Source organism: Mya arenaria, chromosome 4 (assembly GCF_026914265.1).
Source record: "Mya arenaria isolate MELC-2E11 chromosome 4, ASM2691426v1".
Taxonomy (NCBI): domain Eukaryota; kingdom Metazoa; phylum Mollusca; class Bivalvia; order Myida; family Myidae; genus Mya; species Mya arenaria.
The window spans coordinates 217,067-241,882 of NC_069125.1; the positions used below are offsets into that span (position 1 = coordinate 217,067).

General features: G+C 34.2%; 1 protein-coding gene and 1 long non-coding RNA gene across 3 annotated transcripts in view; one reads left to right on the forward strand and one right to left on the reverse strand.

Moving 5' to 3' along the window:
- The first annotated feature begins 1,584 nt into the window (after positions 1 to 1,584).
- Positions 1,585 to 24,816, forward strand: part of LOC128231774 (tumor necrosis factor receptor superfamily member 5-like) — a 40,660-nt gene continuing 17,428 nt past the window's right edge. The window contains exons 1-4 of one of the 2 annotated variants that reach the window (XM_052944959.1): positions 1,585 to 1,677; positions 3,872 to 4,300; positions 11,331 to 11,495; positions 12,272 to 12,377. In XM_052944959.1, the coding sequence (XP_052800919.1) occupies positions 3,889 to 4,300; positions 11,331 to 11,495; positions 12,272 to 12,377 (683 nt within the window). In that variant the 5' untranslated portion in view covers positions 1,585 to 1,677; positions 3,872 to 3,888. Of the gene's footprint in view, positions 1,735 to 3,871; positions 4,301 to 11,330; positions 11,496 to 12,271; positions 12,378 to 24,816 lie in introns of both variants that reach the window. The other variant, XM_052944958.1, reaches the window with a different exon arrangement.
- On the reverse strand, positions 14,218 to 18,753 carry LOC128231776 (uncharacterized). The gene is made up of 3 exons (XR_008260438.1): positions 18,542 to 18,753; positions 17,792 to 17,915; positions 14,218 to 16,205 (listed from the first exon to the last, which is right to left on the reverse strand). It is a non-coding gene; the product is annotated as an uncharacterized LOC128231776 (long non-coding RNA).

The window sequence follows — 24,816 nt, forward strand, 5'->3', positions numbered from 1 at the left end:
AACTCTTGTATTCATTTGGTGATTTGGCTGACCAAATGTCATTGCATTTAACTGTGGTATACATGCATCTGGTGTTTTACATTATGTATAAATCGGGTATATATATATATATATATATATATATATATATATATATATATATATATATATATATATATATATATATATATATATATGCCAGACAAAATAAACTTTTATAAGTTTAGAAAAAGTAAAACATCGTATTTCAAGAGATGATTAATTAGTTCAAGCAATGAAAAAAACAACATGTTTTCAATATTTAAATATATTTTGGTTTATTAAACCTTTGAATTATGTGGTAAAAGTCTGAAGGATTTATAATTGTTTAAAATTAGAAAACGGCAATAGTAACATGCATATCAGTTTTATAAGTAAGGAAGATTTCAAAACAAAATGAGATATATAGGAATTAATTTGGCTTGAGACGTTAGCGACCTGTCCCCGCTTAAGGTAAGCGGATTGTAGACCACCAAATTGTAAACCAAGTCTTTCGCCAGAAAAATACTCATTTTAACCCATGGAACACCCATGTCAGGTCATCAAGGTCTAGACAATACCTATCATAAGATAATTAATCATTTCTGTTGCCTTGGTCTCAAATATTTTAGGTACTGCAAATCATGCCATACTTGTCAGATGATATGAAAATCCTAACCAAACAATACTAAAAGGTCATTTACAGCCTAGGCATACCTTTTAGACGGATCTGTATACTGTGTTGGCCCATTACTTAGAATTAAGTCAGGTTTTGAATACCTTTTGACAATCGTGTATGCTTCGACACGCTTCCCTGAAGCAATTATTTTAATGAATATTTAAACCAAGACACTTGTTAAGGCTCTTGTAAAAAAATTCACATTTGTTCTAAAATTCAGTTCGATCTGATCTGGGGTCAAACTTATGGCATATCCAACAGGTCATGCAGGAGAGAGGTCAATAATATATACAGCCTATATGTCATCTTGAAATTCAGATGCATTACAAAGATTTCACAAGCAATCGAACAATATGATACGGTCATACTGTTTTGACACTGAGAAAGAGGGCAGAGGGCTGTTCCAATTGCTGTTATTTGCAAAAAGAGACTCTTGGTTTCAGCCCTTTTCAGTTAGATTTTGGCAACACTATTTGTTGACCGTTTACACCTTCTAACAGAGCAGTTCCGGCTAGATAATCTGTTTCATACACTGTTGACAATTCAATGCAAATGTGATTATATTGATAAATTTGATTATGGTCCAGCTAATCTTGAAAACATATTATTGTGATGCATACATAGATAATGTCATCATCGACCTTCTTACAAAAATCAACGCTTCTTTGAGCGACTCATAGAAGAGAAGTCGATCTAAACCTTGCAAAAAGTGAATTGTATCAACTACTACGTGTTCAAGACTTCCAAATGTTTGATAACGTATAAAATGGTAGAAACCAGATTTGTTTATGACAGGACATGTGCTCTATGACAAGAAATGGCCTCTCTGAACTGTGTGTTTCGCTAGGGGAAATAACTGTATCCGCGCTACAATTCATGGAAAAACCCATTCCGAAACATACTAATTACATCAACATGGCGGACAAAAAAGCAGTTTGCGTTTCCGTGAATATATTTCTGCGAAAAGTTATGGTTACATCGTAAAATTTGTTCCGGCTCAGGTACATTCGGTAGATTTCCAACCAGTTCTTCTCAATGTTTATGCTGGTCACTTTCGGGTAACAGTTTAACCTAAAATATAGCCAATTGATTAAAAAGTATTCCTTATTGTGATTACGTAATTTCTTTAATAACTGCTTGAGGATCGAAATCTGAACGTTTTGAAGGTTTTTAACGAATATAATAGATAGCTTTTGTGGTAGTTAATAAATCTTCGTAGTAAAATAGTTGGTAAACGAGAGTACAGGGAAACAATGTATTCTTTTAATGTTGAAAAAAATAACGACAGTTAATCGCCCTTCATTTAACATATCAGTAAAATTTCATATACTATCATATATAATATAATATAATGGAAAATAACACATATCATAAAGAAGAACAAAAACATACGATGATAACAGTCTTTAAATACTTCACTTTGACATGGGGTGGTTATTTAAAGCTACGCATCTAGAAAGGCCTTCAATCAATACTTTAGAATGCAATGTTCAATATATCTTCACAATTTATTGGATGACATGTTGTATGTATGTTACATTGATAACGTTAATAATTGCTGGAATTAATTTGCTCATGAACTGAAAGAACAACCCGCGAACATAAGCGTATGATTAATGATTATACTTTTTTTTATTTTACCACGTATACAGCTTCCTTTAATATTGAATACAAAGCTCATGATGTTGATTTCTATTTATAGTATATTAAATGTAGGTCAACATGATGGTAAGGCTTAATAACACTAATTCTTGAAGAATTTGCGCCGTTATTTTTTCATCATGAATTTTAGAAGGTAAAAAGCACCATTCATTCAGTTACTCATTCAGTAATTAATTCTGCCATCCGCCCGTCCGTGTGTCCTCGCGTTCATTTGTTCATTCATTCATTCATTCGTTTGTTCGTTCGTTCATTCGTTCGTTCGCTCATTCAATCATACTTTTATAGTTTTATTTATTCTTATTAATTTTTATTCATTTATTCATTCATCCGTTTATTCGTTCATTCGTACATTTATTTATTTATTAACTAATTCGTTCGTTCGTTTGTTCGTTCGTTCGATCGTTCGTTCGTTCGTTCGTTCATTCATTCATTCATTCATTCATTCGATCGATCGATCAATCAATAAATCAATCAATCAGTCAATCAATCATCCATCCATCCATCAATCAATCATCCATCCATTCATCCATCAATCCGCTCACATGCCCTTAACCCATTCACTCACTCACTCACTCACTCACTCACTCACTCACTCACTCACTCACTCACTTAATCACTCACTCACTCAAATCCACCAAATACCCCAAACCCACAGTTGAAATGCTTATTGATTGGTCAATAATTATCCTATTATGACTATTATGACCAAATAAATTGCTTGCATGTGCAAATTACCATTATATAATGCACCAGTCATTTGTAACCACGCCCCACCCCACGTCCGGGGAATAGCGGGAACTTTGACTTTCGGTCCAGTCAACCCCGGCTAAAATCCCAGTCCTGCGGGGACGAACTGATGGTAAAATCCCCGCCAAATGCCCCCGCACCCCAGGGACCCTAGGTAAGGCCCATTCCCCGCTATACTTAACGAAGACAAAACCACCGCATCCACCCGGCACTGCGGGACCACCTGAAAGGTAAAAACACGGCCCATTTCCCCGGCTATCCCCGGTATAACCCCGGACCTTGGGGGGGGGGGGGGGGCGTGGTTACAATTGAGTGGTGCATAACATGCAGATAAGTTATCAAGATCTTTACAATTGGCTAACGTTTGTACAATGAAAGGGAAGCAACTCGATAATAATCATTATAAGTTACAACGAAAAGCTCCAGCATGTGCAATTGTTGCGAAAATGTTATGTTTATTGTATTTGCGACATTTATTTGTCAATTTAAACGAAGATGTCAGAGACAGGATAATGCAAACGATTGGTGTTTGCAGAAAGGGACATAAATTACATACTGAAATATAATTATATGCGACACCGATGCGTCTATAAGTACTATTATAGTTATTATTTTTTTATTTCTTAAAGACCATTCCAAAATAAGAAAATTCTAACCATTATATAGGCCAGATGTGGAAAATGTATTTTTAAGTACACATCCAAATTAATGATAACATTTACATGTAAATTGGTATCGTCAATGTATCATTAAAATTGTATTCAATACATGCATTTTACATTTCAGGACAATTCAAAACCAAAATGGAAAGCGTGATACTAGTTGTAGTGCTGGCTGTATTCACACCAGGAATTTCGGCTCAGTTTAATGACTCTTATTATTTAATAGAAGTTAATCGTGAAACCATCCAGTGTAAAATGTGTCCGCCTGGTGCTTACTGGATTCAACATTGTAGTAAAGACGGTGGCCAGGCAATATGTATGGACTGTCCTTATGACCGCTTTTCAGAGGACTACAATCGAGCACTTTATTGTAAAAGGTGTACTAAATGTAAAGGAAATGATAAGGAATCTGGTGAAGTCGTGGCGGAGGCATGTACGCGATTTCACGATACGAAATGTGAGTGTAAACTAGGGTACTGGAGAGAAGAAAGAATAGTCGGATATTGCCGAGAAGTGTCGCCGTGTAAGCCCAGCTATGGTGTGAAGAAGATGGGTAAGTTGTTTTTCGCATTTATCTTAAACCAATGCTACAAATGACATTTTTCTTAATGTCTATGATACACATTGGTTTCATTGAATAAAGTGTAATCGTGTTTGTTAAACAAAGCAGTCCAAAGGACCACTACATCCCCCGCCGTTGTTTATTTATAACATTTTGTTTGAGTAAGTACTTACATAATGAAGTCAATGAGATCCAGGAGAAATGTTAATGTTGTCACAACAAAAAAATATAATAAGTAGGTCACTCAATGAGAACCATTTGTACCGAGTTATATGGTAATTTATCAATACGTAAGTAAATTATAGCGCGGACATGAGCATGTGTACTTGACCATTAAATGTCTCGTTTGTGCTTGACCTTTGAGGTATGGACCCGGGTCAATATCAATGCACATAATCTCAATGAGGACAACATTTGTACCAAGTTATATGGTAATCCATCAATGCATAAGTAAGTCTTAGCCCGGACATGAGCATGTGTACTCTGACCTTTAAATGTCTCGTGTGCCCTTGACCTTTGAGGTATGGACCCGGGGCAATGTCACTGAAAATCGCCTCAATGAGGACAACATTTATAACAGGTTATATGGTAATCCATCAATGCATAAGTAAGTTATAGCGCGGACATGAGCATGTGTACTCTGGACCTTTAAATGTATCGTGAGACCATAGCATGCACATGATGAGCGAGCGAGACGATTTTGGAATGCTCTAGTGCATCTTTCGCATGTGATAGGATACCCTAAAATAGTGCAAATGATTATTTATTGAATTATGATGAATTGTATACAATTCAGTCTCAGTCTCATCCCAGAAGTATTTCCTGGAAATAGGAGATTTATTGTTCCTTTCTTGCGATATCCTTTCTTTTGAATGTAGTTGACATGGTCTTTTAACTTGTGTTTGTTGTTTTACTTAACTATAATATGTCCATGTTTTATATATTATATATTTTATACAGGCACACATTTTCATATTTATCTACCTACTTTATCTTACACGGCTTTATATAGCTACACCAAATGAAGCAGCAAATTGAAGCAATACCTTTTAAATGCTGCAAAATTGCATATTAATTTCATATGTCTTATTTTTTTTCTGAAAGAACGCGATTGTAATGTTATATTTCATTAGAATATTGCACCAGTCGAAATATTTCGCAATGGTTCCTGAATTTGGAGGTCGATTATTTAAAATTATGTTTTATTAACTATGATTCGTGCTTCCTTGTTTTCATATGAAGTTCGAATCAGGGTTCCTCTTTATGCGGAATACGGTGTACCTAACGTTGGCATCCGGAATAACACAAAAACAACTGGGCCGGAATCTGGCGTACTAAAGGGGGTGGTATAACATTCTCCTTTCCGGCAATCTTTTCTTTCATGTTATTATCAGATGAAACTCTTAACTTGTCTACCAGCCAAAACAATTAAGTATGACTTCTGATAAATGTACATTAGTTTATATTTGTTTATGACTTCCAACGACACCATGTTGCGTGTTTAACTTATATCACATTCAGTGATATTCAGAACAAAATTGTATATGGGCTGTACATATTCTATTTATGAAGCTTTTCAACTAAAATAAAGGTATACTATGAGTCCATTGAATAGATCAATCAAGTAAGGCAATCGGCAATTTTTTCTGACTCTAATTAAACAATGGATAATACCGGGACATGCGCAGAAGTCTATTTGTTTCCAAAATCCTATTTAAAATAAATGTACATTCAAGACCAAACACACATCTTACAATGTTACAAGGCAACAAACATTGCACACTATCAAATTATAGCCATTGGTCAATTATATTTATATACCAACACATGCTATAGAAAAAGTACGACTTCAACGACCAAATGCATTCATCCACTATGCTGACACATCGAATGTAGGATGCAATCACACAAAGTAAAAAGAGTTTACTCTTTATACGTTTATGTACATTTAAACTTGTCACAAAAGGGTTCTGGGTAGTACATGATAAAACAGAACGCTGGAATCATATAACCACTGCATTTTTGTCTTTTAGTATTTAATGCGAATTAAAATAGTTTGAATTAATCAAAGGCATTCAATTGATAAGATAAAACGTAAATCGGAAAAAAATATTTAAATTTGTTTCATAGTTTTAGTAGTAAGCATACAAACCAGAGGAAAAAGGTGCAATTTCTTACAAAAATACGCCTATGTTTAACACGCGCATGCATACACCCTAAAGTAAACACCAAAAATCCGAACTATTTTATTTTGAAATTGTCCTATTTGAATTGAAAAAAAAAAACAACTGGAGTTTATTGCTGCTGAAGTTATATAGGTATCAGTCGTTTCCCTAAATTATTGGAAATAAGCCCTGATGAAGGACATATTTAAAACCAATACCAGTTTTATTTTGGAAATGGTGGAGGGACTTGCGCACTCTGTTTAAGAAGTCCTACGCATTACTCATAGATGCCAGAGCAGCCTTGTAATATATGACATGCCAGGAGACATGTCAGATGCCCCAGTGTACCCATTTAAGGAAGGTGTAAACAATGTGTCGCGTTTCGTTTTTAGAATCTTTTTTATCATGCCCTTTGTAAATCCTGATAATTATTAATTCAAGATTAACGTTCGTGTAATTGTAGTTCAAATAAGGCCGACGATTAAAATAATCCTAATAAAAATAAACCTCAGACAGACCTCAGTGATTCCATATAGCAAATTTTTATTGTGAAATGGAATCGATTTCATTCCTTGATATAGTTTTTTTGTAATAATTCTAATTTGAAATGAGTACTCTCCTATGCTATTCCTTAGATTGAGGACAAATTAATACGTTGATTGAATACAGTCCCTCCGCACTGTGTGTAACGCTATGGGAAATCAGTATTTTAGAATGGAATGTTAGAGGTATTATGTCATCAGCATACTCTCTCTCGAAGTTACTTGATGATGATACGATTGATATCGCCCTTCTTACTAAGCATAAGTTGTTACCTCACTCAGCCCATTTTTTTGGATAGCGTTAATCCGAATTATAACTCATACTATACTATTGATGAATCGCTGGGCCACTTAAATGTCTTAAAATGTGGTAAGGGAGGTACTGCAATTATGATTAGGAACACTATTAGTTGTAAAATAAGTTAAATCTCAACCATAGATAATGATAGAATATCAGCGGTCGAGATTATTTCTCTCAAAAAGGTTCCGACGTATCTTTTCTGCATATACATGCCGTCTTGTAGCGACATTGAATTATTTAAGGAAACCCTTAAAGACGTCTGTGCTCTCTTTAACTTCTACTCCCGGATGGGAAATGTAATATTGGCCGGAGATTTCAATGCGCATATAACTCTCAATTAAGCCCAAAGTCATCGACCCCCAAGTCCCGTATTTTTACAGAGTTTATAGCTAAAAACCAACCGTTACGTCGCTGAAAGAGCACTTAGGAAATACCAACGAATATACTTACCACCCGACGAAGTCGACAATTGATCATGTCTAAGACCATAATTCATTATTAGATATGTTTCACTCATTCTCGGTTATACCTGAAAGAGACATACTCACCTCAGATCATGCGCCAATATTATTTTCTATAAACCTCGACCTAGCGGGAAACTCACAACCCACAGTGCATAAACGTATATAGCATGGAATAAATGCACACAGGGGCACATATCAAACTACCAAAGCCAACTAAGTAGCGAATTAAATAGCATCACGAACGAAAATACCGTTGGATGCTCCCCTACTTTTATTAACTCATTGCTTTAAAACAGGCCGCCTCACAGCTCCCTGTAAGTAAGTTTAACCGAAAAGCCAAGCTGTATTGGACGGAAGAGGTAAAAGCGGCGCATGCGCAGGCCCCGCAGTACAATGTCAGACTCATTCACAAACTATAAACAAGCCAAACGCACTTTCAGGAGAATACAGCGAAGTTGTCGCGAATCCTATGAAAATCAATTATATGACGAACTTAATCGAACAGCAGAAGTAGACTATCCAATGTTTTGGAAGCTGTTAAAACGAAACAGCAAACGACCCTTTGAGACTTGCTCTGAGTTGAAAAAAGGCGACACAAGTTATAAAGATGACAGAGTTACTGACGGATTTAAAAACCACTATTCAAAAGTTTTTAGTCACCCAAACGAGCATGACATCCTATCAGAAGATGATTTGTCCGAACTTCAGAGTTATCTTACATGTAAAACCACTAACAACACCGTCACCCCATTTAGCTTAAAAGAAGTTAACAAAATAATCAAATCCCTCGCGAAGGGGAAAAGCCCTGGTCATGATGGTATAATGAATGAACATGTGATATTTGGCGGACTTGCTGTTACAAAAGCGCTTACATTACTATTCAATTTAGTCCTGGTGCACGAGAAAGTACCAATAGATTGGAAAACCAGCGGTATCTTCCCTGTATATAAAGGTAAAGGCAAAGACCTTCTAGCTACAGACCTATATCATTACTCCCGTGTTTTTGCAAAATTTTCGAAAAAGTAATGGCCAAACGGATTAACTCGCATGTGTCGTCAGCAAGTAACACCTTCCCAAGACCACAACAAAACGGATTCCACATCGGGGACCACATCCTTTAATCTCCAAGAAACAATTGTCTATGCTATAGACAAAGGCAGCAACGCATATGTTGCATGCCTTGATCAGAAAGCCGCCTTTGACACAGTGAGACACTCTGCATTACTCCTCAAATAAGGTCGAATTGGCCTTAAAGGTAAACTACTAAGGGTCATCTTACGAATCTCTCAAATGCACCGTACGTGTTTGTCAAGACCTAATGTCAGATACCTTCGACGTAGTTCCAGTTTTTACTATCTCGTTTATCTTGACAGCCTATTACAAGACTTAGAGATAAGTAAGCATGGCTCTCGGCTTATGTCTGTTAATTGCGGCAGCCCAACATTTGCCGACGACATCTCTCTCATTTTGTTATCTCCGTATAAGCTGCAATGCATGGTGGATATTGTGTATTATTACTGTAAACGTTGGCAGGTCGATATCAATGTCGATAAATCCAACGTAGTCGTATTTACTCAAGCCCGCCGAGTCCCACAAATATGCATCGTCTATGGGGACCAAGAAATAAAACAGATTACATCAATAACGCACCAAGGCATTTCCCAATAGGGCAGTCTTAAAATACGTACACGCATTTCAGAAAGCATACAGAAAGCTAGAAATGCTTTTTTTCAATGGTGGGCCAGGGTGTTCACCCTCTCGGTGTGAATCCTTTAGTATCCACAAGTCTTTACAAAAAAATGTAATTCCCATTGCTCTCTACGGCTCCGAACTCTGAAACTCAATGACTAACGTTGACACCTTAGCCATCAACCGTCTCCAACACTTCGTAGCCAAAAAGATACAAGGACTGCCTATCTCTAGCAGATCGGATATATCGGAATCTATTCTAGGATTCAACTAAGCTAGACAACCACGTCGAAAAAAGAAAACTGATATTCTTACACAAGTTGTTAATGCTTCCAAACAAATGTATTAGCAAACAAATTTTTGTGAGAAAATATATTTCTTACATCCTTGATAACAACTCAATCAAACGAGGATTTATACCAGATATATGTAAGCTGTTGACCAAATACAATTTGTGCTAAATAGCTACTTCTCCGTAGAAAGAGCCACCCCAGATAATCAAACTTGGAAACGCATGGTTAACAATGCTGTAATACTTAAATGCAAGTTATGCTGGGATTTCCGTACTTCGAATGATTGCGATTTTATGTTATTTCGTATTCTTCATCCATGTATACAACCTGCTATTATGTATACTATTTCCAGAAAAAGTAGTTTTCGTCACACAGCAAGGATTATAGCAAAATTGTGGTGCAGACCTTCGATTTTACGAAACAGACATTGTGCTAAGTGTAATTTAACCTTTCATTAAGAACTTGTACATATATTAAGCGAGTGTTATGACACAGTGGCAATCAGGGAAGACTACTACCAAAATGAATACTCTTTTGAATGGACACGACTATGAAAGCTTAAATAACTTAGAACACATACAATGGACTCTGCGACTTCTCGGAGCACCTTAAGAACCTTTTATAGACACGGACAACAACGCACTACTTCTGCAATATTCATACAACTATACATTACGGTGTATACGTGCATACTTTGACTAGAGTTTGCTTAAGCGACATTTAATAGCGCTTAACATAATGACTGTAGCTTGGTTGCTAATCAACTACCGAGTATATCCATAATCCTACTCACTTTTACCTAAACTAATCTACGTATACAGTTAAACCGAACAACATAGAAACCTGTTGCCGTACAAGCCTCCTGTTATGTTTCATTAGGGTGGTTACAAAGCAATACGTGTATGCAATGCATGTATCGTATTGTATTCTTATATATACCTGTTATTATACTCATCTCAGCTATGTTTATAATCACTAATTAAATCACTAGCTCAAATAACAATGCGGACCCGTTATAAGATGAAAAAAAATAGAATACAAAACCTTAAAACAAAAGCATCCAATGTACATATGTGCAACTAAATATATATAATTATGTTAGATACGTTTACTTGGTTTAATGTGTTAACTTGTTCTATATTGCTCAATGTTAGAGCACAAGTTGTAAATATATTTGCATATCTTCTGTATAGGGGGAAATAAAGATTTGGTTATTGATTGATTGATTGTGAATACATTAGTTTTGATTTTTTTTAATTCTCTGCTAGGTCATTTTTTTTCCTTCATTTACATGTAGCCGGGTTTTTTTTTTTTTTTTTTTTTTTTTTTAAATTATTTCGGATTGATTATTGAGACTTTATTTATGGTGATTGCATCATAATATCAATCGCTATCTGAATTACAGAAACATAATTCCTATATCTTAATAGTTAGCAAAGTCTCGACTTTGTGTAATTCACCAGGAAACTAAAGTGCATAATTAAAAACATATGCAAAATAATAACATTCTCATGTTCTTTTTATTGCTTGATAAAAGAGGACTAATCTTAATGTTCCTTACTTACAGCGAACAGTCACAATGATACAACATGCGAGAGATGTGTTAATGGGAAGACCTTCTCCAACATCAGTTCCGAGGTGACGCCATGTCAGAACTGTTCAGTTTGTCCTGAGGGATGGGTGCAGAAATTGTCATGTCACGAAACTGAAGACACTGTGTGCATTCCAAAAGGTGATTTATTATTGTTAACATTACCATTTTTTAAGCTTATTAACTTGTCTTATTCGAAAAAAAAAGTTGACGTAATGCCACATCCTTCGTGTCGAAGTCGTCGATAAGCGCGTCGTGAAAACGCTTTGAACGTGGCCATAAAAGCCGTCAGGAAACCGTTTACATATGCTGCCAAATACGATACGCACATGTATAGCAAGGTTTATAACTGTTTTAAATGTGTTTATTTGCTCCACGGTTGAACTTAATTAAAAACAGACTAGTGTTGGCATTCGATTTTTAACCAGTTATGTCACCTTTTTACCCTAGATTTTTTAAGATTTTGACCATCTTTGGTGTCCGTACAAAAACGTATGACAAATAAAATGGATTTTAAAAGGCGACCCTGTTTCACACTATAACATACAGGTCAATATTGACTTAATGAACAATCAATGTTTGACAAAGTTATGGCCCCATTTTAGCCGGATTTTTCATCGAAAATTTCCGGGATATAGAAAACCGGGCGGGCTTTGGGCGGGTGATCCGATGTCGAGAACAAATTTGCGTTTTATATATTATATATGCTTATTCTATACAAGGAAAAAAATAGAAAAATTCTGAACACTCTCAACAAATGTTGACAAACACATGCTAAAAATCGCATTGCTGGAGTTCATATTAATGAATGCGACTCACCAAGCAATTAAAGCTTTATTATTATTAAAAGATGACCTGAATTTAAAACACACATACATTAAACAACATTAATAATAGATATATGTATTCCATTTCAGACGAAGAAGAGGACGTCAAGGTTGGACTTTATGTGGGAGTGACCGTTTGCATACTTGCGATATCTGTGATCATCATTGTGATCTTCATTTGTCGGAAAAAAACAACGTAAAAATATTCAAAAGTTTACTAACGTTTACTAGGAACAGTGAATTATTTGAATCTAGAAAAAAATATTAAATCTAGAATGCTTAGACCAAGTTGAGATTGATATCTTATATCAACACAGTGCATAGACTCTATACACTATATGGATATGCTCGATACACCGTGACAGTACATACACTGGTGTTATATTCTATACCAGTATATACTGTGCACTGTATATATTCTATTCATTCTCAGAGGTGTTGAAGCAGTGCTTCAACACCCCTGTTCTCTATACAATGTATACAGCCAGAGATTTTGAAGATTTACTTCAACTCCTCTGTTATAGTCTATATACATTGTGGAAGCGTGCACTATACTCTATTCATTGTCAAGAGGTGTTGAAGCAGTGCTTCAACACCCCTGTTCTCTATACAATGTATACAGCCAGAGATTTTGAAGATTTACTTCAACTCCTCTGTTATAGTCTATATACATTGTGGAAGCGTGCACTATACTCTATTCATTGTCAAGAGGTGTTGAAGCAGTGCTTCAACACCCCTGTTCTCTATACAATGTATACAGCCAGAGATTATGAAGATTTACTTCAACTCCTCTGTTATGGTCTATATACATTGTGGTAGCATGCACTATATTCATTCTCAGAGGTGTTGAAGCAGTGCTTCAACACCCCTGTTCTCTATGCAATGTATACAGCCAGAGATTATGAAGATTTACTTCACCTCCTCTGTTATAGTCTATATACATTGTGGTAGCGTGCGCTATACTCTATTCATTCTCAGAGGTGTTGAAGCAGTGCTTCAACACCTCTGTTCTCTATGCAATGTAGATTTTGAAACTTTACTTCAACTCCTCTGTTATAGTCTATATACATTGTGGTAGCATGGACTATTCTCTATCTGTAGATTTGAACCCCTGTTATAGTCTATATACATGGTGGTGACGTGCACTATTCTCTATTTGAATAGAGAGGTGTTGAAGCAGAGTTTCAACACCTCATCACCTTTCTTTGTCCAGTGAAAATGAAAAATGGGAGAAAAATGCTTAGATTTTTTTTTTTTGGTTTTGTGTTATATCAGACACCACATTTAATATACTATAAGTATAATACAATCACATTGTACAAAATATAATTTTTGGGCAAAATGTTTTAAAAGTTAAATGAAAATGAGAATTTCTGGACATAGCATCAACTCTGCCAAATTTTGCAATAAAATTACCAAAATAACTTTTTAAAACAGATATTATATAACATTATAAGATACTTGAAATATACAAACTATGTATTTTGTAAAATATGATTTTTAGGTAAATTTGTTAGAAAAAAAAATGAAAATTTCTGCATTTTGCCAATTACTTTGTCAAATTTTGCAATAAAATTACCAGAATTACTGTTTTTAAATATATTTTATATTACAGTATAATAGACCTTAAGTAAAGAAACTACATACTTATGTGAACTGTGCTTTTGGGGCACAATGTTTGACAAATGAAATGAAAATTATTGAAATTTGGTCACCTAGGCATCAATGAATTTTAAGTTTTTATATTGCAGATATTTACCAGTCGCGCAAAATGCACAATTGCAAACAACATGCAAAAGTACTTTGAAACCAATATAATGACACAGGCGCTTTGGTTTGCCAAGCCTTGCCTTGCAAACATCTACATAAGCCTAAAAATGTCTGTCTGAGATACCAGGCGTGAAGCTGCATATAGCACTAGTATGCGGATGAATCCACATGATTCTGATAAAAAAACATAAAAAAATCAGCCAAAGTTGCAGTATGCGTACTTGACTACATGATCCTTTAAATGTCATTTTTATTTTCGAGTACAAAATAAAGCACCTCAGAACGCCCAGAATGCACCATGTTTTTCAAAATATTCTGAGGGGGCATGCCCCGAGACCCACCTAGCAATTATGAATCCACATATAAAGGGCTAGCTAAGCCCCTTACTTCTGTATGCAAAACAAGACTACATGCTCATCTTTTCTTTATCTATTCTGCCTGTTAATTTGCTTGTAAGCTTATGTTAGTCAACAATATAATAACATTAGCTGGGCCAAAATACAAAAGTCTCTTCTTATGTTGAGAAAAAATCGAAAAATTCCGTTACTGTTTAATTTCTGTGAATGTTTATTATTCTTTTGCAAAGAGGTATGCAATTATGATTGCCGGGTTTATATGAAAATACGATATCAGGAATGGTCTGAAACAGCCCTAAAACACACAAAAGCCTTAAATGAAACAAACATATTATATATTAAAGAGAATTGGAGTACTGTCTATAAAACATACACCTTAAAACACAATCTATGAACAGTTTTTGCCAATGTCTCTTATAAAAAAAAGCTACAACAAAAATATCGCTGGAAGTGATGGTACTTCCCATATGCCAGTTTTCTTTGAAAAAGCAGAACTTGTGATTCAATGTGCTAGTAGAAGGTAAATTGTTGTTGCATTATTATACACAGTTGGAAATACCATTTTTAATAATTGTTTTCATTGTTAATGCTGCACTCTCACAGATATAAGAATTTTTATTATTTTTAACTTGGAATGAAAAACTTTTGTGCACATGTCTGATAACAGTTATATGAGACTGCATACAAAATCAGTTTTTCCTATTACCATTTAAAACTCTATGTTTAATGGTTAGTAATGCTTGAGAAGAAATGAAAATTTTGGCAGACAATTGAATTCTGTTTCATTGAGAGTTATCTTATATGACTGGATTGAAGGCATTCATGCACAAGTCAGACTATTTTAATTATTTTTTTCAAAGCAAATGCGAAAACTCTTAATCAGTGACAGTGCAGCTTTAACATCCTTTTAGATTTAATCACTGTGATTTCAAAATTATCAGACAAACATGATACTAGATGTATACTGTCTTGTTTGGAATTCTTGCCCTTATTCAGTATTGGTTCAATCATAGCAGTATTTATTTGAACTGCCTCTAGGTTAAAGTGTGATAAAATTCATAAGATGTCAAATACATAATTATATAAGATTCACAATTCTTTGAAGGAATGAACTCCTGCTTACATGTCATATGACAAATTATGGACAAATACAGAACCTAATCCTAATAGTTTTTCTCCAGAATTATCAAAGGGGTCACTCTTAACAAAGATCTAGTATAAACTTAATAATAATTTCTTTAGTTAAACAATGTTATAAAATCTTGAAAGACCATAGGCAGGTAGTTCTGACGTTCATACCCTTCAAAACCTTTGACAAGAGGCATGTCTATCAAATATAATTATGAATTACTGGTGTAAATGGGTAGTGGGTAATGCACATGTCAATTGTAACCACCACCACCCCCGTCTGGGGGTATACTGGGTGTGAATGCGGTGGTTTTGTCTTACCTATGGTATGTTGGATGCGGGGGGAATTTGGCAGGGATTTTAGTTCAGGATCAGTTCAGGGAATTTAACCTGGGGTAGGCTGGACCAAAAGTCAAAAGTCCCCGGACCTGGGGGCGGGATGTGGTTACAATTGACTGGTGCATTATGCTATTCATTTTGTTGCCCACTCTTTTGTTTTTCTTTGATAATCCATTGCACACAACTATAGATCAGGATCTCAAATACTATATATGTTGAAAATTGACAACTTTTGACATCAATGTTTTCGTTATAGTTATGAATAATAAGCGTTCATTCATTGCTTTTTTATCAAATCACAATCATAAGTGTTAGCAAAGCACACCACTTTGTGCAGTAATGTTAAATGCTGTGGCTCCTCTTATCAACCAAGCACTTGGGCTGTTGGTGGATAACTATTTCCCTAGTTTCCTCCCTGTCTGGTCACCTGTCTGAAAATTAAAACATTGATTATATATAATAATGACAAAACTTGAAAGTATCCAGAATTGTACACTATGTTTATACATTTGCTGAATTAAATGAATAAGCTAAGGAAATGTACATTCAAAACAAAAGGGCCAGCATGGCCCTTAATTGATCACCTGATTAAAATGACCATGAACAAGTCAGTCAGGTAACAACTGGTTATGAAATGTGTTGCTATTTGCTTAGCAGGTTAGTGGTTGCTGTGTTATTTGATGGTTGATAAGGACTCCTCAAAGAAGGCTGCTCTTTGTTAACAGAAATGAGAAGTATGGTAAGCTGGTTGTTCCCATGGTCAATGGATGTTACGGTAATGAACAAGAATGTTGCTATGGAAGTAAATGATTACTAAGGAAGTAATTGGTTGCTATGGATGTTGGCTGTTGCTCAGGAAAAAAGTGGTTGCTAAATAAGGCATTGGTGCCTATAAAGGTAGTTAATGGATGCGTTGGAAGGAATTGGATGCTAAGGAAGTCATTGGTTGAATGGGAATTCATTTGTTGCTATGGATGAAGGTAGTTGCTAAGGCAATCATTGGTTGATAAAGAAGCCAAGGATTGTTTAGGAAGTCATCATTTTTTTATGGAAGTCATTGGCTGCTGTAAATGAAGTATTTGATAAGGATGTCCTTGGTTGCTTATAAAGTGGTCGTTAAGGAAGACATTGTGAGTTTGGATTGTAGTCACTAAGTCGGACAAGTGGGTTCCTTAAGGGTACTAAGAGGTCTACGATTTCCTCAACAAGGCAAAACCTTGCTTAACATCCTGCCAAAAGGTGATTATTATATTGTTGTAACAACTTGTTTCATAATCTTTTAAACTAAATACCTTTTAGTTTAGACATCAGTTTCTAAGGAATTCATACATTACTGCAGAAGTCATTGCCTGATTTGAATGTGTATCAATTTTTGTTCTAGAAGTCTATCAGTAACAGGGGAACTCTGGTTGGGACAACTTTGACCCCAAGGACGAAACTTGAACAACATTCATAAAAAAAAACACTTAACAACAATCAGTGATTTTTTTTATGAATTCTTTTTACTGCCTGTACAATGTACCTCGCAAATTTGGTAAAAAGTCAACTTTGGGAAAAATACAAAATCAGGCCAAAATTGCTTATATAATGGCAAATATACATTTTTTAACTTTTTTATGCATACCTTATGCTGTGAAAGAGTAAGACTTGTCAAGATTTTGTTTATATTTCAAGAAATTCATTGCTATTTTAATCCGGAATCAAATGTATTTTTTTTTAATTTTGGGGAAAATGGAGTTTTTCACAATAAAAAAATCACTGACAATGAACTACAAACTCCAACATATAAACACCACATACACAAAAACAAATTGATTACATATATAAATTACTGAATATTCACATGGTCTTATGATATTATTGATGAATATTATAATGTTATTTTTAGATACCAGTTACGGGTAGTAGTAATGAAGAATACCAGGTTACAAAATCAAAGTGGAAATTGGAACTATTAGAGAATCACTTTATTTGTGGGTAGGTCACTTAAATATTCATTGAGGTGAAAAGAAATTACCATATGATGTATTGCATATGTTTAACCGCTGTTGCACAATCATCATTTCCAAGTGACTGTCTTCATGTCCAGTACTAGCTTACAAAATCCTTTTCTAGATAGTCAAAGACTTCATCTGATGCATCTTAAAAAGGAAGAATACAACACAATCATGACCCCAAGGACGAAACTTGAACAACATTCATAAAAAAAACACTTAACAACAATCAGTGATTTTTTTATGAATTCTTTTTACTGCCTGTAGTGTACAATGTACCTCGCAAATTTGGTAAAAAGTCAACTTTGGGAAAAATACAAAATCAGGCCAAAATTGCTTATATAATGGCAAATATACATTTTTTAACTTTTTTATGCATACCTTATGCTGTGAAAGAGTAAGACTTGTCAAGATTTTGTTTATATTTCAAGAAATTCATTGCTATTTTAATCCGGAATCAAATGTATTTTTTTTTAATTTTGGGGAAAATGGAGTTTTTCACAATAAAAAAAAACTGACAATGAACTACAAACTCCAACATATAAACACCACATACACAAAAACAAATTGATTACATATATAAATTACTGAATATTCACATGGTCTTATGATATTATTGATGAATATTATAATGTTATTTTTAGATACCAGTTATGGGTAGTAGTAATGAAGAATACCAGATTACAAAATCAAAGTGGAAATTGGAACTATTAGAGAATCACTTTATTTGTGGGTAGGTCACTTAATTATTCATTGAGGTGAAAAGAAATTACCATATGATGTATTGCATATGTTTAACCGCTGTTGCACAATCATCATTTCCAAGTGACTGTCTTCATGTCCAGTACTAGCTTACAAAATCCCTTTCTAGATAGTCAAAGACTTCATCTGATGCATCTTAAAAAGGAAGAATACAACACAATCATGAACACAATAAATGCAAATAATGTTGGGTATGCTTTAAACATGATTCAAATGCAAAACATCTTGGCAATTATTTCTAAAGCAATCTAAATGTCCTACATGAGATTTATTCTCTTATGAAAAAGGGATGTTTATGTACAAGCCAAATATACTAGAAATGTGTCAAGTGGACATTAAGTCTTGTGTTGCTTGGTGAATTGCATATACTGTGAATGAACATAATTAACAAAAAAACAGGGATTTCTCATAATATGACAAAGTTTTTTTTACCAAGTTTGGTAAAGATTATTGAGCCATACAATTTTTTTATTTGGACTGCATCGTCTTTTATTCTGGGCAGCATACTATGGAAATCCAGGCCATGTATACATCTGGGTTTTATCTGTAATGGACCACATTTTCCAAAATGTATGTAGGCAAATGAGTTACATGGAAATAAAAACTATCTATACATAATAATAAGTGATTTGTATACATGTGTTTACCTTGGTATTATATACCCATAGATATATTATATGACATAATATTGGGTTAATACAAAAAAACGAAATAATATATAATTAGGTTAATGATAAATCAAGCAAATTTAAACTAACACAAACAATTATATGTATATATTTACATTATTTCACAGTAAAATATAATAGAAATTTATAAACAATGGCATAATGCTTAAATCAGGTATCTATTTCAAGGCAGTTGTCATTAAATCATAAAATTTAAAGCTGCACTCTCACAAATATACCATTTTTACAACTTTTTTATTTTTTGTCTTGGAAAGAGCAAATTTTTGCATACTAGTAAATATCTGCAAACCAATGATATATATGATTGCTGCCAAAAAATCAGATCGTAGATTTCCATATTTCCGTTCGAAAATTATTTTTTTATGGCTTAAACCGTTACTAATGGTTTAAGAAAAATGCATAAAACATTACTTTTTAAACTTAAATATAAAAATCTGCTATCTAATTTTTTGTCAGCTGTCTTAAATAACTGGTTTCCATGGATTTTCGCAAAAATTGCCTCATTCCAAGACAAAAAAATTGTCAAAACGTTCAATCTGTGAGAGTGCACCTTTAAGGTCAAAACAACTAAAAAATGGAACTTTAAACAATAAACTTAAAAACCATGACTTATGGTACAAGTATTTCCACATCGGAGCGGCTGGTTCTTACACACTGACAGTGACACACAATACACTCCACTCCTCTCCATTAACCCTTTATATATATATTACAGTCGAAACTCGTTGGCTCGTTATCTCATGGCTTGATATCCTCGTTGGCATGAACCAGATTAAAAGAACCGATTTTGTTTAACTCTTTGTTCATATAAAATTTGATCGGATGGCTCGATATATTGAGGGTCGATATTTCTCCACGCTCGAAGTCATTTTCGCGGTTCCAAGTAAGAATTTCACAATTTTGTTTGCTTGGGTCGATGTCATTTTTGCGGGTTCAGGTAAGAACCTCACACCTTGATTTGTTTTGTTGGCTTCATTTAGCACACGGCGCTAATCGATAAAAATTAATTCAATTTATTATAATTATTATCAAATTTGAATGACTTAACAGTTTGAATAAACATGCCATCACTTTATCTAAGTTCTTTCCCTAATTGTTATACATGTATAAATTTCAATGCATCCTGATATAACTAATAAGCTATGTTTTTGTTACCCACTGTTTAAAATTACTTGTTTGTTGTTTTCGCATAATTTTTATAATTAATAAAAACAATCAAATAATATTTTCTAAGTATCGAATAAGTGATGTTACGAACTTTACGACGTGTAACTATGTCCAATTAATACTCTTCTCTTGCGGAGATAGCATAGCCAATAACAAACGAGGTAAACAAGACTTTTTGTAACGAATAATAAAAAAATAACATTCTGTAAGCAATCCCGCTTGGCTCGATATTCTCGAGGCTCGAAGTATTTTGGCTGGTCCCTAGAATATCGAGCCATCGAGTTTCGACTTTAGTTTAAAGCTGACGGAGGCACTCCTGCCATGTACCGCTGCCACCATTTAAGTAAACCTGGGAGGAGAAGTGCCCCAGTGTGGAGCTTGAACCAACAACAACTGCTGGAACACTATCATGGCGCTGTAACCAACTGAGCTAACTGAACGGCTGGTTCTCATCGACACGATCTACATCTACAATAACTTTACAATGTACATGAATATATAAATAACTGAAGTATGAATGCAATGTATTCATGTACATTGTAAAGTTGATGTCTACTGTTCTACTTTAAAAGACACATGCATGTACCCCAAAATTAGTTTTGACAGGCATGACTCACTAATGCCAGTTGTGAGCTTGTTCCTAGCTTCGATCAAGATATTTCTGTCTGAAAATGACATTGAATACACTATAAAGCCTAAAAGGCTGTAAAATATGCATTCAACATCTTGATTAGCAACTATCTTAAATAAATTAAAATATTAGGATACAGAATGATGTGAAAGAGACTTTAAAAATATCGCTGCATTGTTGGATGTTGGTGCTGTCATCTGATGATCTGTCAGCGGCAATGATCGAGGCAAGCATCAAGTATATTTAAATACACATTGCACTTTAACAGATTAAATGTTTTGACAACTGTTTTATTTTTTGTCTTTATACAAGCCAATTAATGCATAAGTGCAAGAAAAACAGTGACACAAGACTGCTTAAAAAACATTGGATTGCATATATATTTAAGTTAAAGCTTCACTCTCACAGATATACCATTTTTACAACTTTTTTATTTTTTGTCTTGGAAAGAGCAAATTTTTGTATAAATATCTGCAAACCAATGATATAGGATTGCTTACGAAAAACCAGATCATAGATTTTCATATTTCCGTTTGAAAATTAATGTTTTATGGCTAAAACCGTTAATAAACGTTTTAGAAAAATGAACAAAACATCAATTTTTGAACTGGTATGTATAAAAATCTGCGATCTATATTTGTCAGCAGTCTTATATAACTGGTTTCCATGGATTTTCGCCAAAATTAGTACATTCCAAGACAAAACATAAAAAAGTTGCCAAAATGTTCAATCTGTGAGAGTGCAGCTTTAAGAAAATGATGTTTTATGCATTTTTCTTCCAACTGTTAGTAGCACTTTTTGCCATAAAACATTTTTTTTAACGGAATATGTAAATCTGCGATCTGATCTTTTGTCAGCAGGCTTATATCACTTATTTGCATACAGTATATTATTTACACAGAGACTGGCTCATTCGCGACTTTACGGTTTCCCATAATCCCTTGCGTGCGCATGACTTCCGGTAAAATGTAAATAAGGAAGACGCTAGCAAATTTGAAGAAATACAACAGCAGAGATGCAGTTAATCCAATCAAAGTACCGCCTTTCGATATGGTGAGAATAAAATGTATATAAATAGTTCATATTTGTAGAAGATATCAAAGATTTAACCCATTGTACACGATCACACTCTAGATTTATTAAGTGGGTGGAGTAAATTTGCAGAGCAGATTTCGTATATGTCGAGTTGTGAATGTACGTAAATGAAATTGAATATTTATATAAAAGTTATCCTGTCACCTGTGTAGTCTTCTGAATGATTTATAACTAGTTAGTTATGTTTAAATATTATGATGGCCACCGGGCTAGTCGCATACACCCAGGCCTGGAATTAAATCGGGGTCCAGATTGTCTTAAAACCCATCCATAAATAAGTCTGTGAGTAACTTACCTTTTTTATAAAAAATATACCATTCCTTTCTTTACAGATATGATTCAAATGTGCTGATGATATCTTCTGAGATCATTACTTTCAATGAAGAACATCACTACAATTGGTTGGGCTGCTAGATTGGTAGCAACGTGATGGACAGCTAGTGCCTGTTGAAACACTATTGTTGGTTGGACATCTGTTGCTTACTGAATCGCTATATTAGATGGACCATACGTGTTGGCTGAACAATTATAAATGGTTGGACCGGAAGTGTTGGTTGGACCATCATCGTTGGTTGGACTGCTTGTTTGACAGAATGTGTGATGACAACTAGTGTTGTTTGAATCACTGTTGGATAGACAGCTATTGTTTATCAGACAGCTATAATCAGTTGATTTACAAGTTTTGGTTGAACAACTTTCAATGGATGGACAAGAAGTGTTGGTTTGACCACAAGTGTTGGTTGGACTGCATTTAATGGATGAATATCTAGTTGAGCCTGATTTGACTGCAACGAAGTGATGATTGAACCGTTATTGTAGGTTGTCAGGTCATATTGGTTGGATTCCCATTGCTAGTACTTGTTGGATGCTAGTACTTGTTGGATCTCTTTTGTTGGTTGAACTGTTTTTTGACTGTTAATATTGATATTCATACATATATAATATGTTATGTGCTAAGTATTCAACACCTTTTTTTATGTTTATTATAATTATTATCATAAGAGATATTATTATTTAATAATCATATAAATATATATATAATTAAATATTTTTATGTCCTTGTACTTTATTTACGTTTAACATTTACGTTTTACAATGTGCATTATAATGTTTTATTATATAGATAATTAAATAAATATTAATATTTTAATTCTATACAACCGTTTGTTTTTGTTTTGCTATAATTTGTATGAAAGTATCAGACATTGTCTACAGAAATAATAAATTTGTCATAATCCTCCCCCCCAAAAAAAAACACCCAACAACAACAACAAAAAACAAAACAAAAAACAAACAGAGCACATGGTGTTCATTATATGCGGATTCTAATGAAAAGGAATAAGTTGAATTGCATTATTGAATGTATGATTCTTCGTTGAATTTGATGAGATCTCCTACCAACTGACCTTGAGGGACCTGCACCTTTAAAACTGCAATCTCACAGATTAACTGATTTATCAGCTATCTAACATCACTGGTTTACAGACTTTACAGTCAAAACGGTCAAGATATGTAAAAATGTTCCCTGATTTTCTATCAGCAATCTAATATCACTGGTTTTCAGACATTTTTTTGGTCAAAACAGTCAGTCTGTGAGAATGCAGTTTTAAACTTGAGCACTGTATTTACAATGATGAACAATCTTAGTTATGAAAATTTTGATACAGCAGCAGCAGATGTATTTAATCATTCAAGTTTTTAAATATTATGTAGAATCTTGCTGGACATGAGCATATTTTTTACGGAAATTTGCACGTGTACCAAGTTTAATTTAAATCTCAAGGCTGTTTGAATTTTGGCCAAGAAAATATTCGGCCTACAGTACGCTAACGACACCTAGGCTTATTGACTATAACAATACTAAAGTAACATGATAGGAAAAAGCTCGAACCAAGGGCTGCCGGTATACTAGCACAGCACTCCTACAAACTAAGTGAACCGGTTGGCTAGTTATTGCCCACAAACGTTAACTCGATTTTATGTCTTTAATATTTACCATGCCAGGGAGTTAAACAGTCATTGAAATGAAAAGAACATAGACAATCATATTGATAACAACAGCATTTTTTACAATTTAATAATACCATTATATAATTAAATAACAATAAAAATTGTCCTTGGTATGAAATAATCCCTTTAAAGGTTCATTTGCCAAGGGTTAAAAACCCCCATCTTGCTTCTTTTTGAAAAATCTCTAGCTTGTTCGGCTGTTATCTTTTTCTTTAGTCCTTGCAGTCAAGGAAAGTTTTCATTCATATTGACACACTTCATTTATTTTATCTCCGCTCTTGAACCGAATTCAGTCTCTTGTGTTTTGCACAAAAATATCTTGTAAAACCACTGATATAGCTGCTATCAGATCAATGGTATTAACTGCCTACTCCTGTTCAGCATCAACTTGGCAGACTCAAACAGCCACAATGAACATCTCTGAAATTAAATAAAATAGTTATATCATCATCCAAGTGAACCAGAAAAATAAGATATAAAAGACTCTAAAGAGGCTGTTAAATCTGCACTCTCACAGATTTACCATTTTGACAACTTTTTTTTATTTGTTGTCTTGCTATTTCCAAGACAAATATAAAAAAAAGTTGTAAAAATGGTATTTCTGTGAGAGTGCAGCTTAAAGAAAAATGTTTTTAAATATTTTTTTTTACTTAAATATGAACATCTGTGATCCGATCTTTTTTGTCAGCAGCCT